Source organism: Ambystoma mexicanum, chromosome 6p (assembly GCF_040938575.1).
Source record: "Ambystoma mexicanum isolate Mex_15411 chromosome 6p, UKY_AmexF1_1, whole genome shotgun sequence".
In the NCBI taxonomy this organism is placed as follows: domain Eukaryota; kingdom Metazoa; phylum Chordata; class Amphibia; order Caudata; family Ambystomatidae; genus Ambystoma; species Ambystoma mexicanum.
Window position 1 is genome coordinate 28,322,510 of NC_090935.1, and position 18,557 is coordinate 28,341,066.

The window sequence follows — 18,557 nt, forward strand, 5'->3', positions numbered from 1 at the left end:
CTTTATCAACTGTGATCTATGTGTTGAAATTAGATGTGTATAGAATAAATATATTCTCTTTTTGATACAAAGCTTTGGTCAGTGTTTCCTTGCTCCATAGTATTGTACTACCTATTGTGTAAATCCCGAATACTGCTCATCTCCCTCTTGAGATAAGTCTGACTGCTCAGCCACAGCTACCAACTAAATCTTTGTGGTACAGACTGATACCAAAGGGGATTTATTGCCCTCACCTGTAGTCCTAATCTGGTGTAGTGCTCCCTAAGGGAACTGCACTGGATTCTGCCTAACAGAATCTCCGGTATTCAACAACGCTTTTGTGTTGCCTGGACATAGATTGACCTCTGTATCGAGGTCTAGCAGATCCCACAGCTGACACCACTTGTCACAGATGGCACTATAAGCACTCTGAGTCTCAAGGACAGTTCAAGGGTTTTCTTTAAAAGGTGTGTGGGGCCAATGGATGTCCCTCTCTCTCTCTCACCTTTCCATGAACCTCCTCCCTAACCCAGGTGCCCATAGCTGCTGGTTACTGCTACTGATAGTTGACCACTACTATCTGACAGCTGGCTATGTCTGATGGTGTTCTCCGTGAAAGCATGCTCTTTAACTCCCTCAGGGACTTCCTACTCTCACCAGATGTTAATGTTCTAATGGGAAAGTTAGGAATTGTGCCTTACAGCTACTAGGTATGATTTATCTGGTTCTACTCTTGTCCCCCTTACTTATTCCTTCTACTCTACCTGCTCCTCCCCTGTCTCCTCCTCATCAAAATGGTGTCCCTCTGATGTTTCACTCCTCATCTCTGCTCCCTCCACCCTTAGATGTTAACGGTTTCTCCCTACACCTGCTCTACTTCCAGTAATACTTCAAGCCTGGGGAAATCAGCTCTAGCCAAACAAGGCATAGAAACCAGGGGTGGAGGGCAAGGGACAAGAACCAATAGTAAGACCACTACTCTGCAACTATGTAATAGATAGTTTTTTGGGGACAACACAGGCCTGCCTCCTGACATGCAAGGACCAGTAGAATAACCACTATAGGGTACTTCCATAAGGGCTACCACTCTCGAGACCCAATCATTTGTGGTTTTTCAGAGTAGGGCCCAGGTGATGACGCAATTTGTCCACAAAACCGGGACGCATACCATGGAATACTAAGAAGTACTGGAGAATCTTTATTGTCTTGTATGATCCCTGTTGTTGTAAAAATAAAATAAACTGCTGTTCTAACTTGCCGTTGCCTGAGTCCTCCATTAATTCTGGGGAAGGGTGTTGGGCCCTTGAGTCGGGCAGATCCCCAGACAACCTCTGGCATACCACAGAACCATCCCAACACCTGCTTGAGAGTGTAGTTAAATGGGGATTACATGAGTAGTTAAACTCATTAGAAGGTTCATGAAAGGAGAAGAACAATTGTGAGTCAATTTCCTTTCATCAAACGTTTACTGATGCTGTGGAATACAGAACCTGATACATTGTTGCACATTGAGAAGATCCTTGAGTGATGGAGCTCAGAGCATTGATAGAAAAGCAAGAGGCAGCCAATCGTCACTCAGCGAGTCTCAAGATGTCTTCTAACGATGGCCATGACAATTCCCACTGGCTGACGTAGATTGGCCCGGTGCAATGGTGGATGAAGAGAAGAGGCAGACAATCGTCACTCAGCGAGTCTCAAGATGTCTTCTAACGATGGCCATGACAATTCCCACTGGCTGAAGTAGATTGGCCCGGTGCAATGGTGGATGAAGAGAAGAGGCAGCCAATCGTCACTCAGCGAGTCTCAAGATGTCTTCCACTGAACTTCCCACTGATTCAAAGAGAACGGCTCAGCTCGTTGGTGGAGGAAGAGCAAGAAGAAGCCAATCATGACCTATCAAGTCTCAGGATTCCTCCCACAGAATTTCCCACTGGTTTAATGTATGAATGTATATAGCCCTTTTGACAAAGCGCTCAGAAAAACCACCGGTATAATAAAATCCATCTCTTATGAATTACAAGAAATTGTGAACAATGCAGGTGACCTTAGAAAGAAGAGCCAAATGAGCACAGGGAAGGAGAAGAACGAACTGCTGAAGGTAAGGAATTCTAGGACTTAGGAGCTAGTAAGGAGAAAGACTGAACACAGGACAACACAATAGACGTTTTGCAGTAGTAAGAAGCAAGTGAGATGGAGAATGAGTGGAAGCATGAAAGGAAACCAGTGAAGAGAGATTAGGAGGGACAAAACCGCATATGCACTATAAAAATGTGCACATAAAATGGAAAAGAAGACTCTAAAGATACCCTGGCAATAGACCGAAGACCATTAGAGATTGACGTACGCAAGGGAAGAAGAAAAATTGTGCAATAGTGTCTCGAATGAGAACCTGGCAATAGACCGAAGACCATTAGAGACAGCAAGGGAAGAAGTAAAGTGTGCCAATAGAGTCTCGAAAGAGAGCCTAGCAATAGACTGAAGAGCATTAGAGAGTGAAGTACGTGAGGGAAGAAGTAAAAGCGTGCCAATAAAGTCTCTTGAGAGAGCCTAGCAATGGACCGAGGAGCATTAGAGATTGAAGTACGTGAGGGAAGAAGTAAAAGGGTACCAATAGAGTCTCGAAAGAGAGCCTAGCAATAGACCAAGGAGCATTAGAGATCGAAGTACACAAGGGAAGAAGTAAAATCGTGCCAATAGAGTTTCGAAAGAGAGCCTGGCAATAGACCGAAGAGCATTAGAGATTGAAGTACGTGAGGGAAGAAGTAAAAGCGTGCCAATAGAGTCTCGAAAGAGAGCCTAACAATAGACCAAGGAGCATTAGAGATCGAAGTACATGAGGGAAGAAGTAAAATCGTGCCAATAGAGTTTCGAAAGAGAGCCTGGCAATAGACCGAGGAGCATTAGAGATTTAATACGTGAGGGAAGAAGTAAATGTGTGCCAATAGAGTCTCGAAAGAGAGCCTAGCAATAGACCAAGGAGCATTAGAGATCGAAGTACACGAGGGAAGAAGTAAAATCGTGCCAATAGAGTTTCGAAAGAGAGCCTGGCAATAGACCGAGGAGCATTAGAGATTTAATACGTGAGGGAAGAAGTAAATGTGTGCCAATAGAGTCTCGAAAGAGAGCCTAGCAATAGACCAAGGAGCATTAGAGATCGAAGTACACGAGGGAAGAAGTAAAATCGTGCCAATAGAGTTTCGAAAGAGAGCCTAGCAATGGACCGAGGAGCATTAGAGATTGAAGTACGTGAGGGAAGAAGTAAAAGCGTGCCAATAAAGTCTCTAAAGAGAGCCTAGCAATGGACCGAGGAGCATTAGAGATTGAAGTACGTGAGGGAAGAAGTAAAAGTGTGCCAATAGAGTCTCGAAAGAGAGCCTAGCAATAGACCGAAGAGCATTAGAGAGTGAAGTACGTGAGGAAAGAAGTAAAAGCGTGCCAATAGAGTTTCGAAAGAGACTGGCAATAGACCGAGGAGCATTAGAGATTTAATACGTGAGGGAAGAAGTAAAAGTGTGCCTATAGAGTCTCGAAAGAGAGCCTAGCAATAAACCGAAGACCATTAGAGATTGACGTACGCAAGGGAAGAAGTAAAGCGTGCCAATAGAAGTGCAAGGAAATAAGATGGAAAGCAGGAAGACCAATGAGAAAGAACATAAGTAGAAATAAGAAGTTTCGTGGATTGAAATGAGATCAGAGAACTTATTTTACGAATATTAAAGGGCTCAGAGTGACAGACAAGAGTAGTGTTAGTAATGTGGAAAGAAAAAAGAGAAGAATTAAATATAACAGCAAGGTTGGAAGCAGTACACGACATAGAAATATGAAAGGGAGGCAAGGAAATGTGGGTGAGGAGGAAATAGATAAAGGATTAAGCTGAAGAAAGCCTGAGTACATCCAGGGTTGTACAGAGAGCAAGCAGGCAGAAACGTTGTCATGAATTGCGTTAGTAAAAGAGGAAATAGAAAGGATTATCTGAGTGTCGTCAGCATAGAAATGATAGGATAGAGCAAAGGGCTTAATGATATCAGCAACAGGGGCAGTATAGAGAGAAAAGAGAAGGGGGCTGAAGACCGAACCTTGGGGGACACCATGATGCAGAGTTATAGGCAGGGAGAGATTACCGGGGGAAAGAGCAAAGGGCTTAAGGATATCAGCAAGAGGGGCAGTACAGAGAGAAAAGAGAAGGGTGCAGAGGACCTAGCCTTGGGGGACACCATGATGCAGAGTTATAGGCGGGGAGAGATTACCGGGGGAAAGAGCAAAGGGCTTAATGATATCAGCAAGAGGGGCAGTACAGAGAGAAAAGAGAAGGGTGCAGAGGACCTAACCTTGGGGGACACCGTGATGTAGAGGTATAGGTAGGGAGAGATTACCGAGGATAGAGCAAAGGGCTTAATGATATCTGCAAGAGGGGAAGTATAGAGAGAAAAGAGAAGGGGGCTGAAGACCGAACCTTGGGGGACACCATGATGCAGAGGTATAGGCGGGAAGAGATTACCAGGGAAAAGAGCAAAGGGCTTAATGATATCAGCAAGAGGGGCTGTGTAGAGAGAAAAGAGAAGGGTGCCGAGGACCTAACCTTTGGGGACACCGTGATACAGAGGTATAGGCGGGGAGAGATTACCGGGGATAGAGCAAAGGGCTTAATGATATCAGCAAGAGTGGAAGTATAGAGAGAAAAGAGAAGGGTGCCGAGGACCGAACCTTGGGGGACACTGTGATGTAGAGGTATAGGCGGGGAGAGATTACCGGGGATAGAGCAAAGGGCTTAATGATATCAGCAAGAGGGGAAGTATAGAGAGAAAAGAGAAGGGTGCCGAGGACCGAACCTTGGGGGACACTGTGATGTAGAGGTATAGGCGGGGAGAGATTACCGGGGATGAAGCAAAGGGCTTAATGATATCAGCAAGAGGGGAAGTATAGAGAGAAAAGAGAAGGGTGCCGAGGACCGAACCTTGGAGGACACTGTGATGTAGAGGTATAGGCAGAGAGAGAATACCGGGGATAGGGCAAAGGGCTTAATGACATCAGCAACAGGGGCAGTATAGAGAGAAAAGATAAGGGTGCCGAGGACCTAACCTTGGGGGACACCGTGATGAAGAGGTAGAGGCAGGGAGAGATTACCGGGGATAGAGCAAAGGGCTTAATGATATCAGCAACAGGGGCAGTATAGAGAGAAAAGAGAAGGGGGCTGAAGACCGAACCTTGGGGGACACCATGATGCAGAGTTATAGGCGGGGAGAGATTACCGGGGGAAAGAGCAAAGGGCTTAATGATATCAGCAAGAGGGGCAGTACAGAGAGAAAAGAGAAGGGTGCAGAGGACCTAACCTTGGGGGACACCGTGATGTAGAGGTATAGGTAGGGAGAGATTACCGAGGATAGAGCAAAGGGCTTAATGATATCAGCAAGAGGGGAAGTATAGAGAGAAAAGAGAAGGGGGCTGAAGACCGAACCTTGGGGGACACCATGATGCAGAGGTAGAGGCAGGGAGAGATTACCGGGGATAGAGCAAAGGGCTTAATGATATCCGCAAGAGGGGAAGTATAGAGAGAAAAGAGAAGGGGGCTGAAGACCGAACCTTGGGGGACACCATGATGCAGAGGTATAGGCGGGAAGAGATTACCGGGGATAGAGCAAAGGGCTTAATGATATCAGCAAGAGTGGAAGTATAGAGAGAAAAGAGAAGGGTGCCGAGGACCGAACCTTGGGGGACACTGTGATGTAGAGGTATAGGCGGGGAGAGATTACCGGGGATGAAGCAAAGGGCTTAATGATATCAGCAAGAGGGGAAGTATAGAGATAAAAGATAAGGGTGCCGAGGACCGAACCTTGGGACACTGTGATGCAGAGGTGTAGGCGGGGAGAGATTACCAGACCAAGATATCGACAAGGAGCAGTCAGAAAGATAGGACCAAAACTATTTCAGAACAAAGAAAGAAAGAGAAGATAGAATAAGAGGATGGTCTAAGGTCTGAAATGCAGCAGAGAGATCAGGCAGCATGAGAAGAGAGGGTAGCTTAGAGTGCCAAGCAGAGAGGATAGAGTAAACAACAGCCAGGAGAGCAGTCTCAGGAGAATGGAGTGCATGGAACCTAGAGTACATAATTATGATCACGAAAAGTGGAAAGCTGGGAGTAAACAGCACATTCCAAGACTTTGGAAAAGAAAAGGAAGAAGTGAAAAAGGACCAAGGTTATTGGGAAAAGAAGAGCCCAGAGAAGGTTTCTTAAGAATCAGAAGAATCACTGCATGTGTAGTGATAGAAGGGAAGGGGACGTGGCGAGGGAAAGACTGAGAAGAGGGGTGATAAAGGGGAAAAGGAGAGGAAAGACCTTGAGAATAAGAGAAGAGGGAATAGGAAAGAAAAGGGAGAAAAGTGGTGCAAAGAGGAGGGAAGCGAGCAGAAAAGGTGTGCATAGTGCTTAACACTAAAGAAAGGAGTGAGGTCAGTAGGGGACAGAGGGGAATCCTGGGATTGGTCATTAGAAGGTGGAGAGAGAAGCCGATTGGCGGAAACAGATTGGCGCAGTGCATTGGTGGAAGAAGACCAGGAGACAGCCAATCAGCACCCAGAATGTGTTAAGATGCCCACCGAGGTGGACCACAGAACTTCCCACAGAAGCGGAACCTCCAAAGTGGCAACACCTCCCGGGGCATGTTCCTTGCACTCAGTGAGTGGTGCTGTCATGCTATTGGAGGGGCCTACGGAGAGGCTGCATGCTAACGTACTCCCCCTGCTGCTGGTCGCTGTCTTCAAGCTGAAGAGCAGGGTGGCAGATTCCCATCCTTCCAGAACACTCCTGAAAAAGAAAGAGCAGTCATCAGGAAAAGAAAAAAGCAAGTGGGGGCAAGTGCGCCAAGAGATAGTTACAGGGACCGCGGAATGCAGTGATGGGCCTATAACAAACCCATAGAAAAACACCTCATTACTGAGCTCCAGTTTACCTCCATACCAAGACGGGGACCATATACCCCCATTTCTGAAACACACTCACTGGTGCAAAAGGCATTCTGGGTGGGTGTGCACGGCCGGCTCTTCCAGCAGGACTGTGTGTTTACAGCGACATAACTGCTCAGACATGGTTCCTGTCTAGAGTGACCTAACATTCATGCCCGCAAGGTTCTGCTGCTACTGCGGGTTTCAGCAGAGGCCGCACAGGAACAACAGTGGCTGCTGACCTGTCAATTATCTGCCAGGCAAATGCACTGTGACACGGCCTCCCTAGGCCTCTCTGTACACATCCAGACATGTGGGTGAGAAGGGACTCTTCTCCTGCTGCACACTGAGGGTCTATGCTGTGGCGGGGGAAGCACACCGAGGGTCTATGCTGCGGCAGGTGAAGCACACTGAAGGTCTATGCTGCAGCAGGTGAAGCACACTGAGGGTCTATGCTGTGGCGGGGGAAGCACACCGAGGGTCTATGCTGCGGCAGGTGAAGCACACTGAAGGTCTATGCTGCGGCAGGTGAAGCACACTGAGGGTCAATGCTGCGGCAGGGCAAGCACACTGAAGGTCTATGCTCCGGCAGGTGAAGCACACTGAGGGTCTATGCTGCGGCGGGGGAAGCACACCGGGGGTCTATGCTGCGGCAGGTGAAGCACACTGAGGGTCTATGCTGCTGCAGGTGAAGCACCCTGAGGGCCTATGCTGCAGCAGGTGAAGCACCCTGAGGGCCTATGCTGCAGCAGGTGAAGCACACTGAGTGTCTATGATGTGGCAGGGGAGCACACTGAGGGTCTATACTGCGGCAGGTGAAGCACGCTGAGGGTCAATGCTGCGGCAGGGCAAGCACAGTGAGGGTCTATGCTGGGGCAGGGGAAGCACACTGAGGGTCTATGCTGGGGCAGGGCAAGCACACTGAGGGTCCATGCTGGGGGAGGGGAAGCACACTGAGGGTCAATGCTTCGGCAGGTGAAGCACACTGAGGGTCTATGCTGGGGGAGGGGAAGCACACTGAGGGTCAATGCTACGGCAGGGGAAGCACACTGAGGGTCAATGCTGGGGGAGGGGAAGCACACTGAGGGTCTATGCTGTGCAGGGCAAGCACACTGAGGGTCTATGTTGCAGCAGGGGAAGCACAATGAGGGTCTATGCTGCGGCGGGGGAAGCAAACCGGGGGTCTATGCTGCGGCAGGGGAAGCACACTGAAGGTCTATGCTGCGGCAGGGGAAGCACACTGAGGGTCTACGCTGGGAAGGGGAAGCACACAGAGGGTCTATGCTGCGGCAGGGGAAGCACACTGAGGGTCAATGCTGGGGGAGGGGAAGCACACTGAGGGTCAATGCTGGGGGAGGGGAAGCACACTGAGGGTCAATGCTGGGGGAGGGGAAGCACACTGAGGGTCAATGCTGCGGCAGGGGATGCACACTGAGGGTCTATGCTGTGGCAGGTGAAGCACACTGAGGGTCAATGCTGCGGCAGGTGAAGCACACTGAGGGCCTATGCTGCAGCAGGTGAAGCACACTGAGGGTCTATGCTGCGGCAGGGGAAGCACACTGAGGGTCTATGCTGCGGCAGGTGAAGCACACTGAGGGTCTATGCTGCGGCAGGGGAAGCACACTGAGGGTCTATGCTGAGGCAGGGGAAGAACACTGAGGGTCTATGCTGGGGCTGGGCAAGTACACTGAGGGTCTATGCTGGGGCAGGGCAAGCACACTGAGGGTGTATGCTGCAGCAGGGGAAGCACACTGATGGTCTATGCTGTGGCAGGTGAAGCACACTGAGGGTCTATGCTGGGGGAGGGGAAGCACACTGAGGGTCAATGCTGCGGCAGGGGAAGCACACTGAGGGTCAATGCTGGGGGAGGGGAAGCACACTGAGGGTCTATGCTGTGCAGGGCAATGACACACTGAGGGTCTATGTTGCAGCAGGGGAAGCACAATGAGGGTCTATGCTGCGGCGGGGGAAGCAAACCGGGGGTCTATGCTGCGGCAGGGGAAGCACACTGAAAGTCTATGCTGCGGCAGGGGAAGCATACTGAGGGTCTATGCTGGGGAGGGGAAGCACACTGAGGGTCTATGCTGTGGCAGGTGAAGCACACCGAGGGTCTCTGCTGTGGCAGGTGAAGCACACTGAGGGTCTATGCTGTGGCAGGTGAAGCACACTGAGGGTCTATGCTGCGGCAGGTGAAGCACACTGAGGGTCAATGCTGCGGCAGGGGAAGCACACTGAGGGTCTATGCTGTGGCAGGTGAAGCACACTGAGGGTCTATGCTGCGGCAGGTGAACCACACTGAGGGTCTATGCTGTGGCAGGTGAAGCACACTGAGGGTCTATGCTGCGGCAGGTGAAGCACACTGAGGGTCAATGCTGCGGCAGGGGAAGCACACTGAGGGTCTATGCTGCGGCAGGTGAAGCACACTGAGGGTCTTTGCTGCGACAGGTGAAGCACACTGAGGGTCAATGCTGGGGGAGGGGAAGCACACTGAGGGTCAATGCTGGGGGAGGGGAAGCACACTGAGGGTCAATGCTGCGGCAGGGGATGCACACTGAGGGTCTATGCTGTGGCAGGTGAAGCACACTGAGGGTCTATGCTGCGGCAGGTGAAGCACACTGAGGGCCTATGCTGCAGCAGGTGAAGCACACTGAGGGTCTATGCTGCGGCAGGGGAAGCACACTGAGGGTCTATGCTGCGGCAGGTGAAGCACACTGAGGGTCTATGCTGCGGCAGGGGAAGCACACTGAGGGTCTATGCTGAGGCAGGGGAAGAACACTGAGGGTCTATGCTGGGGCTGGGCAAGTACACTGAGGGTCTATGCTGGGGCAGGGCAAGCACACCGAGGGTGTATGCTGCAGCAGGGGAAGCACACTGATGGTCTATGCTGTGGCAGGTGAATCACACAGAGGGTCTATGCTGCGGCAGGTGAATCACGCTGAGGGTCTATGCTGTGGTAGGGGAAGCACACTGAGGGTCTGTGCTGCGGCAGGTAAAGCACACTGAGGGTCTATGCTGTGGCAGGGGAAGCACACTGAGGGTCTATGCTGTGCAGGGCAAGCACACTGAGGATCTATGCTGCAGCAGGGGAAGCGCACTGAGGGTCTATGCTGTGGCAGGTGAAGCACACTGAGGGTCTATGCTGTGGAAGGGGAAGCACACTGAGGGTCTATGCTGCGGCAGTTGAAGCACACTGAGGGTCTATGCTGCAGCAGGGGAAGCACACTGAGGGTCAATGCTGGGGGAAGGGAAGCACACTGAGGGTCAATGCTGGGGGAGGGGAAGCACACTGAGGGTCTATGCTGCGGCAGGTGACGCACACTGAGGGTCTATACTGCAGCAGGTGAAGCACACTGAGGGTCTATGCTGCGTCCTGGAAAGCACACTGAGGGTCTATGTTGTAGCAGGAGAAGCACACTGAGGGTCAATGCTGGGGGAGGGGAAGCACACTGAGGGTCTATGCTGCGGCAGGTGACGCACACTGAGGGTCTATACTGCGTCAGGGAAAGCACACTGAGGGTCTATGCTGCAGCAGGTGAAGCACACTGAGGGTCTATGCTGCGGCAGGGGAAGCACACTGAGGGTCTATGCTACGGCAGGTGAAGCACACTGAGGGTCTATGCTGCGGCAGGGGAAGCACACTGAGGGTCTATGCTGAGGCAGGGGAAGAACACTGAGGGTCTATGCTGGGGCTGGGCAAGTACACTGAGGGTCTATGCTGGGGCAGGGCAAGCACACCGAGGGTGTATGCTGCAGCAGGGGAAGCACACTGATGGTCTATGCTGTGGCAGGTGAATCACACAGAGGGTCTATGCTGCGGCAGGTGAATCACGCTTAGGGTCTATGCTGTGGTAGGGGAAGCACACTGAGGGTCTGTGCTGCGGCAGGTAAAGCACACTGAGGGTCTATGCTGTGGCAGGGGAAGCACACTGAGGGTCTATGCTGTGCAGGGCAAACACACTGAGGATCTATGCTGCAGCAGGGGAAGCGCACTGAGGGTCTATGCTGTGGCAGGTGAAGCACACTGAGGGTCTATGCTGTGGAAGGGGAAGCACACTGAGGGTCTATGCTGCGGCAGGGGAAGCACACTGAGGGTCTATGCTGAGGCAGGGGAAGAACACTGAGGGTCTATGCTGGGGCTGGGCAAGTACACTGAGGGTCTATGCTGGGGCAGGGCAAGCACACCGAGGGTGTATGCTGCAGCAGGGGAAGCACACTGATGGTCTATGCTGTGGCAGGTGAATCACACAGAGGGTCTATGCTGCGGCAGGTGAATCACGCTTAGGGTCTATGCTGTGGTAGGGGAAGCACACTGAGGGTCTGTGCTGCGGCAGGTAAAGCACACTGAGGGTCTATGCTGTGGCAGGGGAAGCACACTGAGGGTCTATGCTGTGCAGGGCAAACACACTGAGGATCTATGCTGCAGCAGGGGAAGCGCACTGAGGGTCTATGCTGTGGCAGGTGAAGCACACTGAGGGTCTATGCTGTGGAAGGGGAAGCACACTGAGGGTCTATGCTGCGGCAGGTGACGCACACTGAGGGTCTATACTGCAGCAGGTGAAGCACACTGAGGGTCTATGCTGCGTCAGGGAAAGCACACTGAGGGTCTATGTTGTAGCAGGAGAAGCACACTGAGGGTCAATGCTGGGGGAGGGGAAGCACACTGAGGGTCTATGCTGCGGCAGTTGACGCACACTGAGGGTCTATACTGCGTCAGGGAAAGCACACTGAGGGTCTATGCTGCGGCAGGTGAATCACGCTGAGGGTCTATGCTGTGGTAGGGGAAGCACACTGAGGGTCTGTGCTGCGGCAGGTAAAGCACACTGAGGGTCTTTGCTGTGGCAGGGGAAGCACACTGAGGGTCTATGCTGTGCAGGGCAAGCACACTGACGATCTATGCTGCAGCATGGGAAGCACACTGAGGGTCTATGCTGTGGCAGGTGAAGCACACTGAGGGTCTATGCTGTGGAAGCGGAAACACACTGAGGGTCTATGCTGCGGAAGGGGAAGCACACTGAGGGTCTATGCTGCAGCAGGGGAAGCGCACTGAGGGTCAATGCTGGGGGAGGGGAAGCACACTGAGGGTCAATGCTGGGGGAGGGGAAGCACACTGAGGGTCTATGCTGCGGCAGGTGACGCACACTGAGGGTCTATACTGCAGCAGGTGAAGCACACTGAGGGTCTATGCTGCGTCAGGGAAAACTCACTGAGGGTCTATGTTGTGGCAGGAGAAGCACACTGAGGGTGTATGCTGCAGCAGGGGAAGCACACTGATGGTCTATGCTGTGGCAGGTGAATCATCCTGAGGGTCTATGCTGAGGCAGGGGAAGCACACTGAGGGTCTATGCTGCGGCAGGTAAAGCACACTGAGGGGAGGGTCTATGCTGTGGCAGGGGAAGCACACTGGGGTCTATGCTGGGGCCGGGCAAGCACACTGAGGGTCTATGCTGTGGCAGATGAAGCACACTGAGGGTCTATGCTGGGACAGGGAAAGCACCCTGAGGGTCTATTCTGTGGCAGGTGAAGCACACTGAGTGTCTATGCTGTGGCACAAGAAGCACACTGAGGGTCTATGCTGCAGCATATGAAGCACACGGAAGGTCTATGTTGCGGCAGTGGAAACACACGGAGGGTCTATGCTGCGCCAGCTGAAGCACCTTCAGAGCCTATGCTGTGGCAGGGGAAGCACACTGAGGGTCTATACTGGGGGAGGGCAAGCACACTGAGGGTCAATGTTGCGGCAGGTTAAGCACACTGAGGGTTTATGCTGGGGCAGGGCAAGCACACTGAAGGTCTATGCTGTAGCAGGTGAAGCACACTGAGGGTCTATGATGGGGCAGGTGAAGCACACTGAGGGTATATGCTGTAGCAGGTGAAGCACACTGAGCGTCTTTGCCAGGGCATGGGACGCACATTAAGTGTCTATACTGGACCATGGGCTCACTGAGGATCTGTGCCGGGGCAGAAAAAGCACACTGCGGGTCTACACTGGGGCAGGTGAAGCACACTGAGGGTCTACGCCGGGGCAGTTGAAGCACACTGAGGGGCTACGCTTGGGAAAGTTAAGCACACTGAGAGCCTACAGTGGAGCAGGGGAATGGTTATTGTAATTGTAATGTTTATTTATAAAGCGCCTATACACAAGGCAAGTGTTTCAAAGCGCTCAATGAGGGTGGGAACATGGGGAAAAAACAACAGTCGTTCAGAGCCCTTGTAATTATGAGAGAATACTAGCCTCACAGGCAGAGTAAGTGCAAATATACACATTAAGAGTTGATACAGCAGCAAATAGATCGGGCGACGATTGTGCAGTTTTTCCAGTGCAATTAAGGAGTGAGGACAGGGGGGAACAGACAGACGATCTTCAGGCAAGGTGCATTCGTATTGTGCAAGTGCACAGACAGTTACAGGGAGGGGAGGTGGAGTTGGGGGGCACAAGTCCTAGGGGTGTGGGGGATGTCCAAGTGCACTCAGTCAGTGGAGACGGGTAAGTGCAGAGAGAGCCACTCTCTTGGGTCATTGATCAAGTGCAGTGATGGAGAGGCGAGTTCAGGGCCCGGAGGTGAGTTGCGAGAGGGGACTGGCGGGGGTGCCGGTGACCTGTAAGACTCTGAGGCACACCCGGCAGCCAGTCAGCAAGATGTATGGAAAAGAGGGAGAGAGGAAAGACCAGGGAGATAAGTAAGCAGGGTACAGGGAGCGAGAGTTTCCGGAATTTAAGGAGATCAGGCTCAAGACGGAGGGCGGCAGGGAGGCTGTTCCAGAGGGAGGCCCCTGCAGAGGATAAAGATCTCCCTCTTGGAGAACCGGCTCACTGGCAGAAGGTCGGAGGTAGATTAGAAGTGGGAAGGTGCCTCCGATGCATTTAGCTAAGCAGGGACAGCTGGAAAGGGCAATTATAATATGCAGAATGTAATGTAATCTACGTGGTCTTGTGTAGCACCCGTCTGACACTACTGGTGGCCTCGCTGCGCGTGCCTCAGTAAGGAAAAAGGGTGGTGGTGTTCATTAATGGCAAAGGCAGATGAGAAACCTGTGGTGTTGACGGCTGCAGGTCGGAAGTGCCCTGTTCCTGAGTGCCAGTCTGCTTTCTGTGGGTTCGGTGGAGACACCTGGCATTATGTTATCTATAGGGAAGAGCCAAAGATCTGAAATACTGCAGCGCTTTGGGTCTGGCTAGACGTGACGTGGGAGAGGGCAACAGGGCTAAGGAGGAGAGCTTAGTCGTGGCTCGGCTAGTGTTGATGTGCTCATGGCTAGGCCTGTGGAGGCCATCTGTGGGGGGTTTCTGTGTGTAATGTAAGATGATAGCAGATCTTAGAGGGGGGCCAGGGGAATGGGGGAATGGGACTTACAAGGCAAACCAACCTGCAGCCCTGCTCTCCCTCCACTGGCCTCTTGCAAACAGGTTACATTTCAGTAGCTCAGGCTCACCGTATCAATCCTTTGCATGCTAGTTGGCAGGCTGAGTGATGCCTCAAGGCTCAATCTACCATGCTCAGGAGCTGTGCCCAGTGGCCTGCTGGGAATTCTGTCCATAAGAGGAAGGTCTGTTTTGGGCAGGGCAAGAATCCATTGATCAGGCATTGGTCAGGGCTGGGGCTAGAATCACTGCTAATTTCGCCCAGAGAGATCTACCCTGATGTCTCCATCAAGCCCCCAACTCTTCTCGCACCGTGCAAAATGAAACTCCCCCCCCTGTAGTGCCAGAAACAGATGCAAAGTCACCAGCATTTGACACGGCACCAGCCCTTTGGTATCAGAGGAATGCTGCAAAACTCCAGGGGTTTCTTCAGGATGAAATGCGGAGCAGAAATGGTGGAGGGTGGGGTGTACAAAAGTGGATGGGAAAGTGCGACGGCAGCAGGATACTGAAGAGCAGGGCATTGGCAGTGAAAGGCAGGGGTTATGGAGCTGAGGGGCATGATGGACTTTCAATAAGACTGCCATTGCGAGTCTTTCTAGCTAAGGGTCTATGGGGGTTTTCCTTACGTGTGACACAGCTAAAATGATGGGAGCAGGGCAAAGACAGCCATGCTTTATTCATCAAGAAGGAACCAAGAGAATGGTTGCTCAACTTGTCCTCTGTATCCAGACACCAGCCCATACCTCGCGGCACCAACACTCTATCTTCCCTTGTGTCAGCAAGACAATAGCCCTGAGATGAAGCCGCGCCTTCAGACTCACCACTTGCTCTTGCTTTGCTTATGAAGTGCTATGACATCAAAGCAGTGAACAACTGGGATTAGATGGACCTGTTGTGGGTAATGGCCTTCAGTGGAAGAGGCCTTCCAGGAGTGGGTGCAACATGGACCAACATCCCCCCGTCCCCCAAAATCATACACACAGACACATGCAATGCATACGCACACACTCCCTTGCACCTAACTTATGTCACCTTAGTAACATTGTGTCAGAATGCCAGGTTATGTAACCCCTTCAGACACATCTCTCCACAATTACTCCTGCTATATCTGTCCTCATGCCAGAATCTTTGCCACAATATCCGTCCTCCTTCACTCCTCCTTTGCGGGGTGTGGCGTTTTAGGATCTCTGAGACCCCCACCAGATCTCTCCCCTCTACTGTGGCAGAACCCCTGTCCTTGACATACATCTCTCTTCCTCCATCCATGATGTGCCTTGAACTCTAAGGATCTGTGCCCCCCGCCCCATGTCTCCCCGGTTTCCTGTCCGTGACATGCATCCCACTTCATTCATCCTTTCCATGACCTGATGCCAGACTCTCTGTGCTGTAAAGGTCATTCTTTGTAATGAGCAAGAGGCCATGTATGAAATAAGACATTCAGGAAACCTCTTTCTTCTTCCTACCTGTGCCAGACCTTTCATATCCATGTACAGCATGTCAGGGATGGCCGCCGGCGAGATAAAACCTGCTTTAGCCGGCTTCCTCACCACTGCATAAAGGGGGCTCCCCATCAAGTCAGGGTGCTGAAAACAGGAAGAGCATGAGATCATAGGATGAGACAAACAGGAAGTGGACTGACTTTCCAAAGGTGAACGCAACTGATCATGGACTCTCACCCCTCCATCCTGGCTTTCAATACTTGCAGCAAAGAGCATGAATGCGTAAAGAGTGAGTGCAAGACATCAAAGATCCCAGATTATATCCTGCATTCGTTCTGCCTCACAGCCGAAGAGCATCTATTCCTTAAAGCAAGACCAAGAAAGAGATGGAAAGGTGCTTCCTGATATATGAATGAGCCGGTAGGCAGGGGAGGTTATTCTAGGAGATCCGCTGACTCATTGCGTGAGCTCTACTGTATTCCTGTAGGATCCAAGGTGCAAGTTCAACCAGCAAATCAGAGATCTTGAGCCAATTTATCTCTTCTTTTCAATAAACGTGTATTAATGAGATTAAGCAACCTACCACACAGATCCAGAATCAATATAGAGAAAATGCAAAGTCCTCCTAGTTGGCACCCTGGAGCAATTCCATACAGTGTGCAATAGAATCAGAGAGCCAATCAAAAGCAGAACAAGACCAGGCAACTGAAGGTCAAAACTGAGGGACACGTATGAAATGGAAACAAGCCCCAGGAAACAGTATGGTGAAGCGAGTGTGCGGGCAATCCAGCCTCTAGCAGGTGCCCATTGGCAAGTGTTTTCTATAGCCGGGCACAACAGAGACATAGAGCCTCCCACACACTTTTACAATAAGTGGGCTCAGGTATAGTAAAAACTGTGTAACACTAATCAAAGCAATTGATGTTTAACATGGTCCCATTCCCCATCCTCTGGGGTTGTGAGTTTGTTGCGGTGCATATGAGTTGCCCTTGGTTGAAGGTCTTGTGGGATTAGTGTAGCACAGTAGCTCCTGGGGAAGCGTGTATCGCCACTATGGCAGCTTGCAAGGCTCAAGTGAAGATTTGTGCCTGGGCTGCTCTTAGGCCTCCAGATGTGTCAGAGGGCCCGATAGGAGGGTGAACGAGTTGACACATTTACCAGCTAGTGCCCCCAGCTTTCTGGGCGCCAGATGCTTTAGAAGGGAGATGGTGTAGGGAGACAGCCAAGAGAGATGCCTCCAAGTGTTTGCCTGGAACACGTGTCTGGAGAGATTGTTGCACTATGATCAAAGATTCTCTGGGAGATGGGAAAGCCGAGAATGTCGAGAGATCTGAGAGCGCTGCAGGAGCTGGCCAAGCTTGGAATGCTGAGAGATCTGAGGGAGCTGAGAGAGCTAAGCGGTCTGAGAGATCTGAGAAAGCTGGGAGGTCTGAGAGAGCTGCAGGAGCTGGGCAAGCTCCGAATGCTGAAAGATCTGAGGGAGCTGAGAGAGCTAAGCGGTCTGAGAGATCTGAGAAAGCTGAGAGGTCTGAGAGAGCTGCAGGAGCTGGGCAAGCTCGGAATGCTGAGAGATCTGAGGGAGCTGAGGAAGCTAAGCGGTACAAGAGATCTGAGAAAGCTAGGAGGTCTGATAGAGCTGCAGGAGCTGGGCAAGCTCGGAATGCTGAGAGATCTGAGGGAGCTGAGGAAGCTAAGCCATCTGAGAGATCTGAGAAAGCTGGGAGGTCTGAGCTGTGAGAGTTGGGCAAGCTGAGAATGCTGAGGGATCTGAGGGAGCTGAGAGAGCTAAGCGGTCTGAGAGATCTGAGAAAGCTGGGAGGTCTGAGAGAGCTGCAGGAGCAGGGCAAGATGAGAATGCTGAGAGATATGAGGGAGCTGAGGAAGCTGGGAGGTCTGAGCTGTGAGAGTTGGGAAAGCGGAGAATGCTGAGGGATCTGTGGGAGCTGAGAGAGCTAAGCGGTCTGAGAGATCTGAGGAAGCTGGGAGGTCTGAGAGAACTGCAGGAGCTGGGCAAGCTGAGAATGATGAGAGATCTAAGGTAGCTGAGAGAGCTAAGCGGTCTGAGAGATCTGAGAAAGCTGGGAGGTCTGAGAGAGCTGCAGGAGCTGGGAAAGCTGAGAATGCTGAGAGATCTGAGGGAGCTGAGAGAGCTAGGCGGTCCAAGAAATCTGAGAAAGCTGGGAGGTCTGAGAGAGCTGCAAGAGCTGGGCAAGCTGAGAATGCTGAGAGATCTAAGGTAGCTGAGAGAGCTAAGCGGTCTGAGAGATCTGACAAAACCTGGGAGGTCTGAGAGAACTGCAAGAGCTGGGCAAGCTGAGAATGCTGAGAGATCTAAGGTAGCTGAGAGAGCTAAGTGGTCCGAGAGATCTGAGAAAGCTGGTAGATCTGAGCTGTGAGAGTAGGGCAAGCTGAGAATGCCGAGGGATCGGAGCGAGCAGAAGAAGCTAAGAAATCAGAGATCTGAGAAAGCTGGTATATCTGAGAGATTTACAGGAGCTGAGAAAACTGAGAACACTAAGGGACATGAGAGAGCTAAGGAAGCTAAGAGATCTGAGAGATCTGAGAGATCTGAGTAAGCTGCTAGCTCTGAGCTGTGAGAGCTGGGCAAGCTGAGAATGCTGAGAGATCTGAGAGACCTAATTGATCTAAAAGGTCTGTGAGATTTGTAAATGGTGCTAGGTCTGAGAGAGCTGTGGGAGTCGAGAATGCTGAGAGATGTACGAGAGCTATGAAAGCTAAGCAGCCTTTTCAGAAATCTGGAAGCTCTGAGGGAAATGCAGAACAGGGCAAACTGAGGAAGCTGGGAAATCCAAGAGAGTTCATAGGTGAGAGAAGCC

At 51.5% G+C, this 18,557-nt stretch overlaps 1 protein-coding gene across 1 annotated transcript in view; it reads right to left on the minus strand.

The window, feature by feature from the left end:
• Window positions 1-1,426: 1,426 nt before the first annotated feature.
• Window positions 1,427-18,557, minus strand: part of LOC138511172 (CMRF35-like molecule 5) — a 147,569-nt gene continuing 130,438 nt past the window's right edge. Inside the window, exons 6-7 of the mRNA XM_069626679.1 lie at window positions 15,745-15,864; window positions 1,427-6,781 (exon numbers count right to left, since the gene is read on the minus strand). Of these exons, the coding sequence (XP_069482780.1) occupies window positions 6,671-6,781; window positions 15,745-15,864 (231 nt within the window). The 3' untranslated portion in view covers window positions 1,427-6,670. The remainder of the gene's footprint in view (window positions 6,782-15,744; window positions 15,865-18,557) is intronic.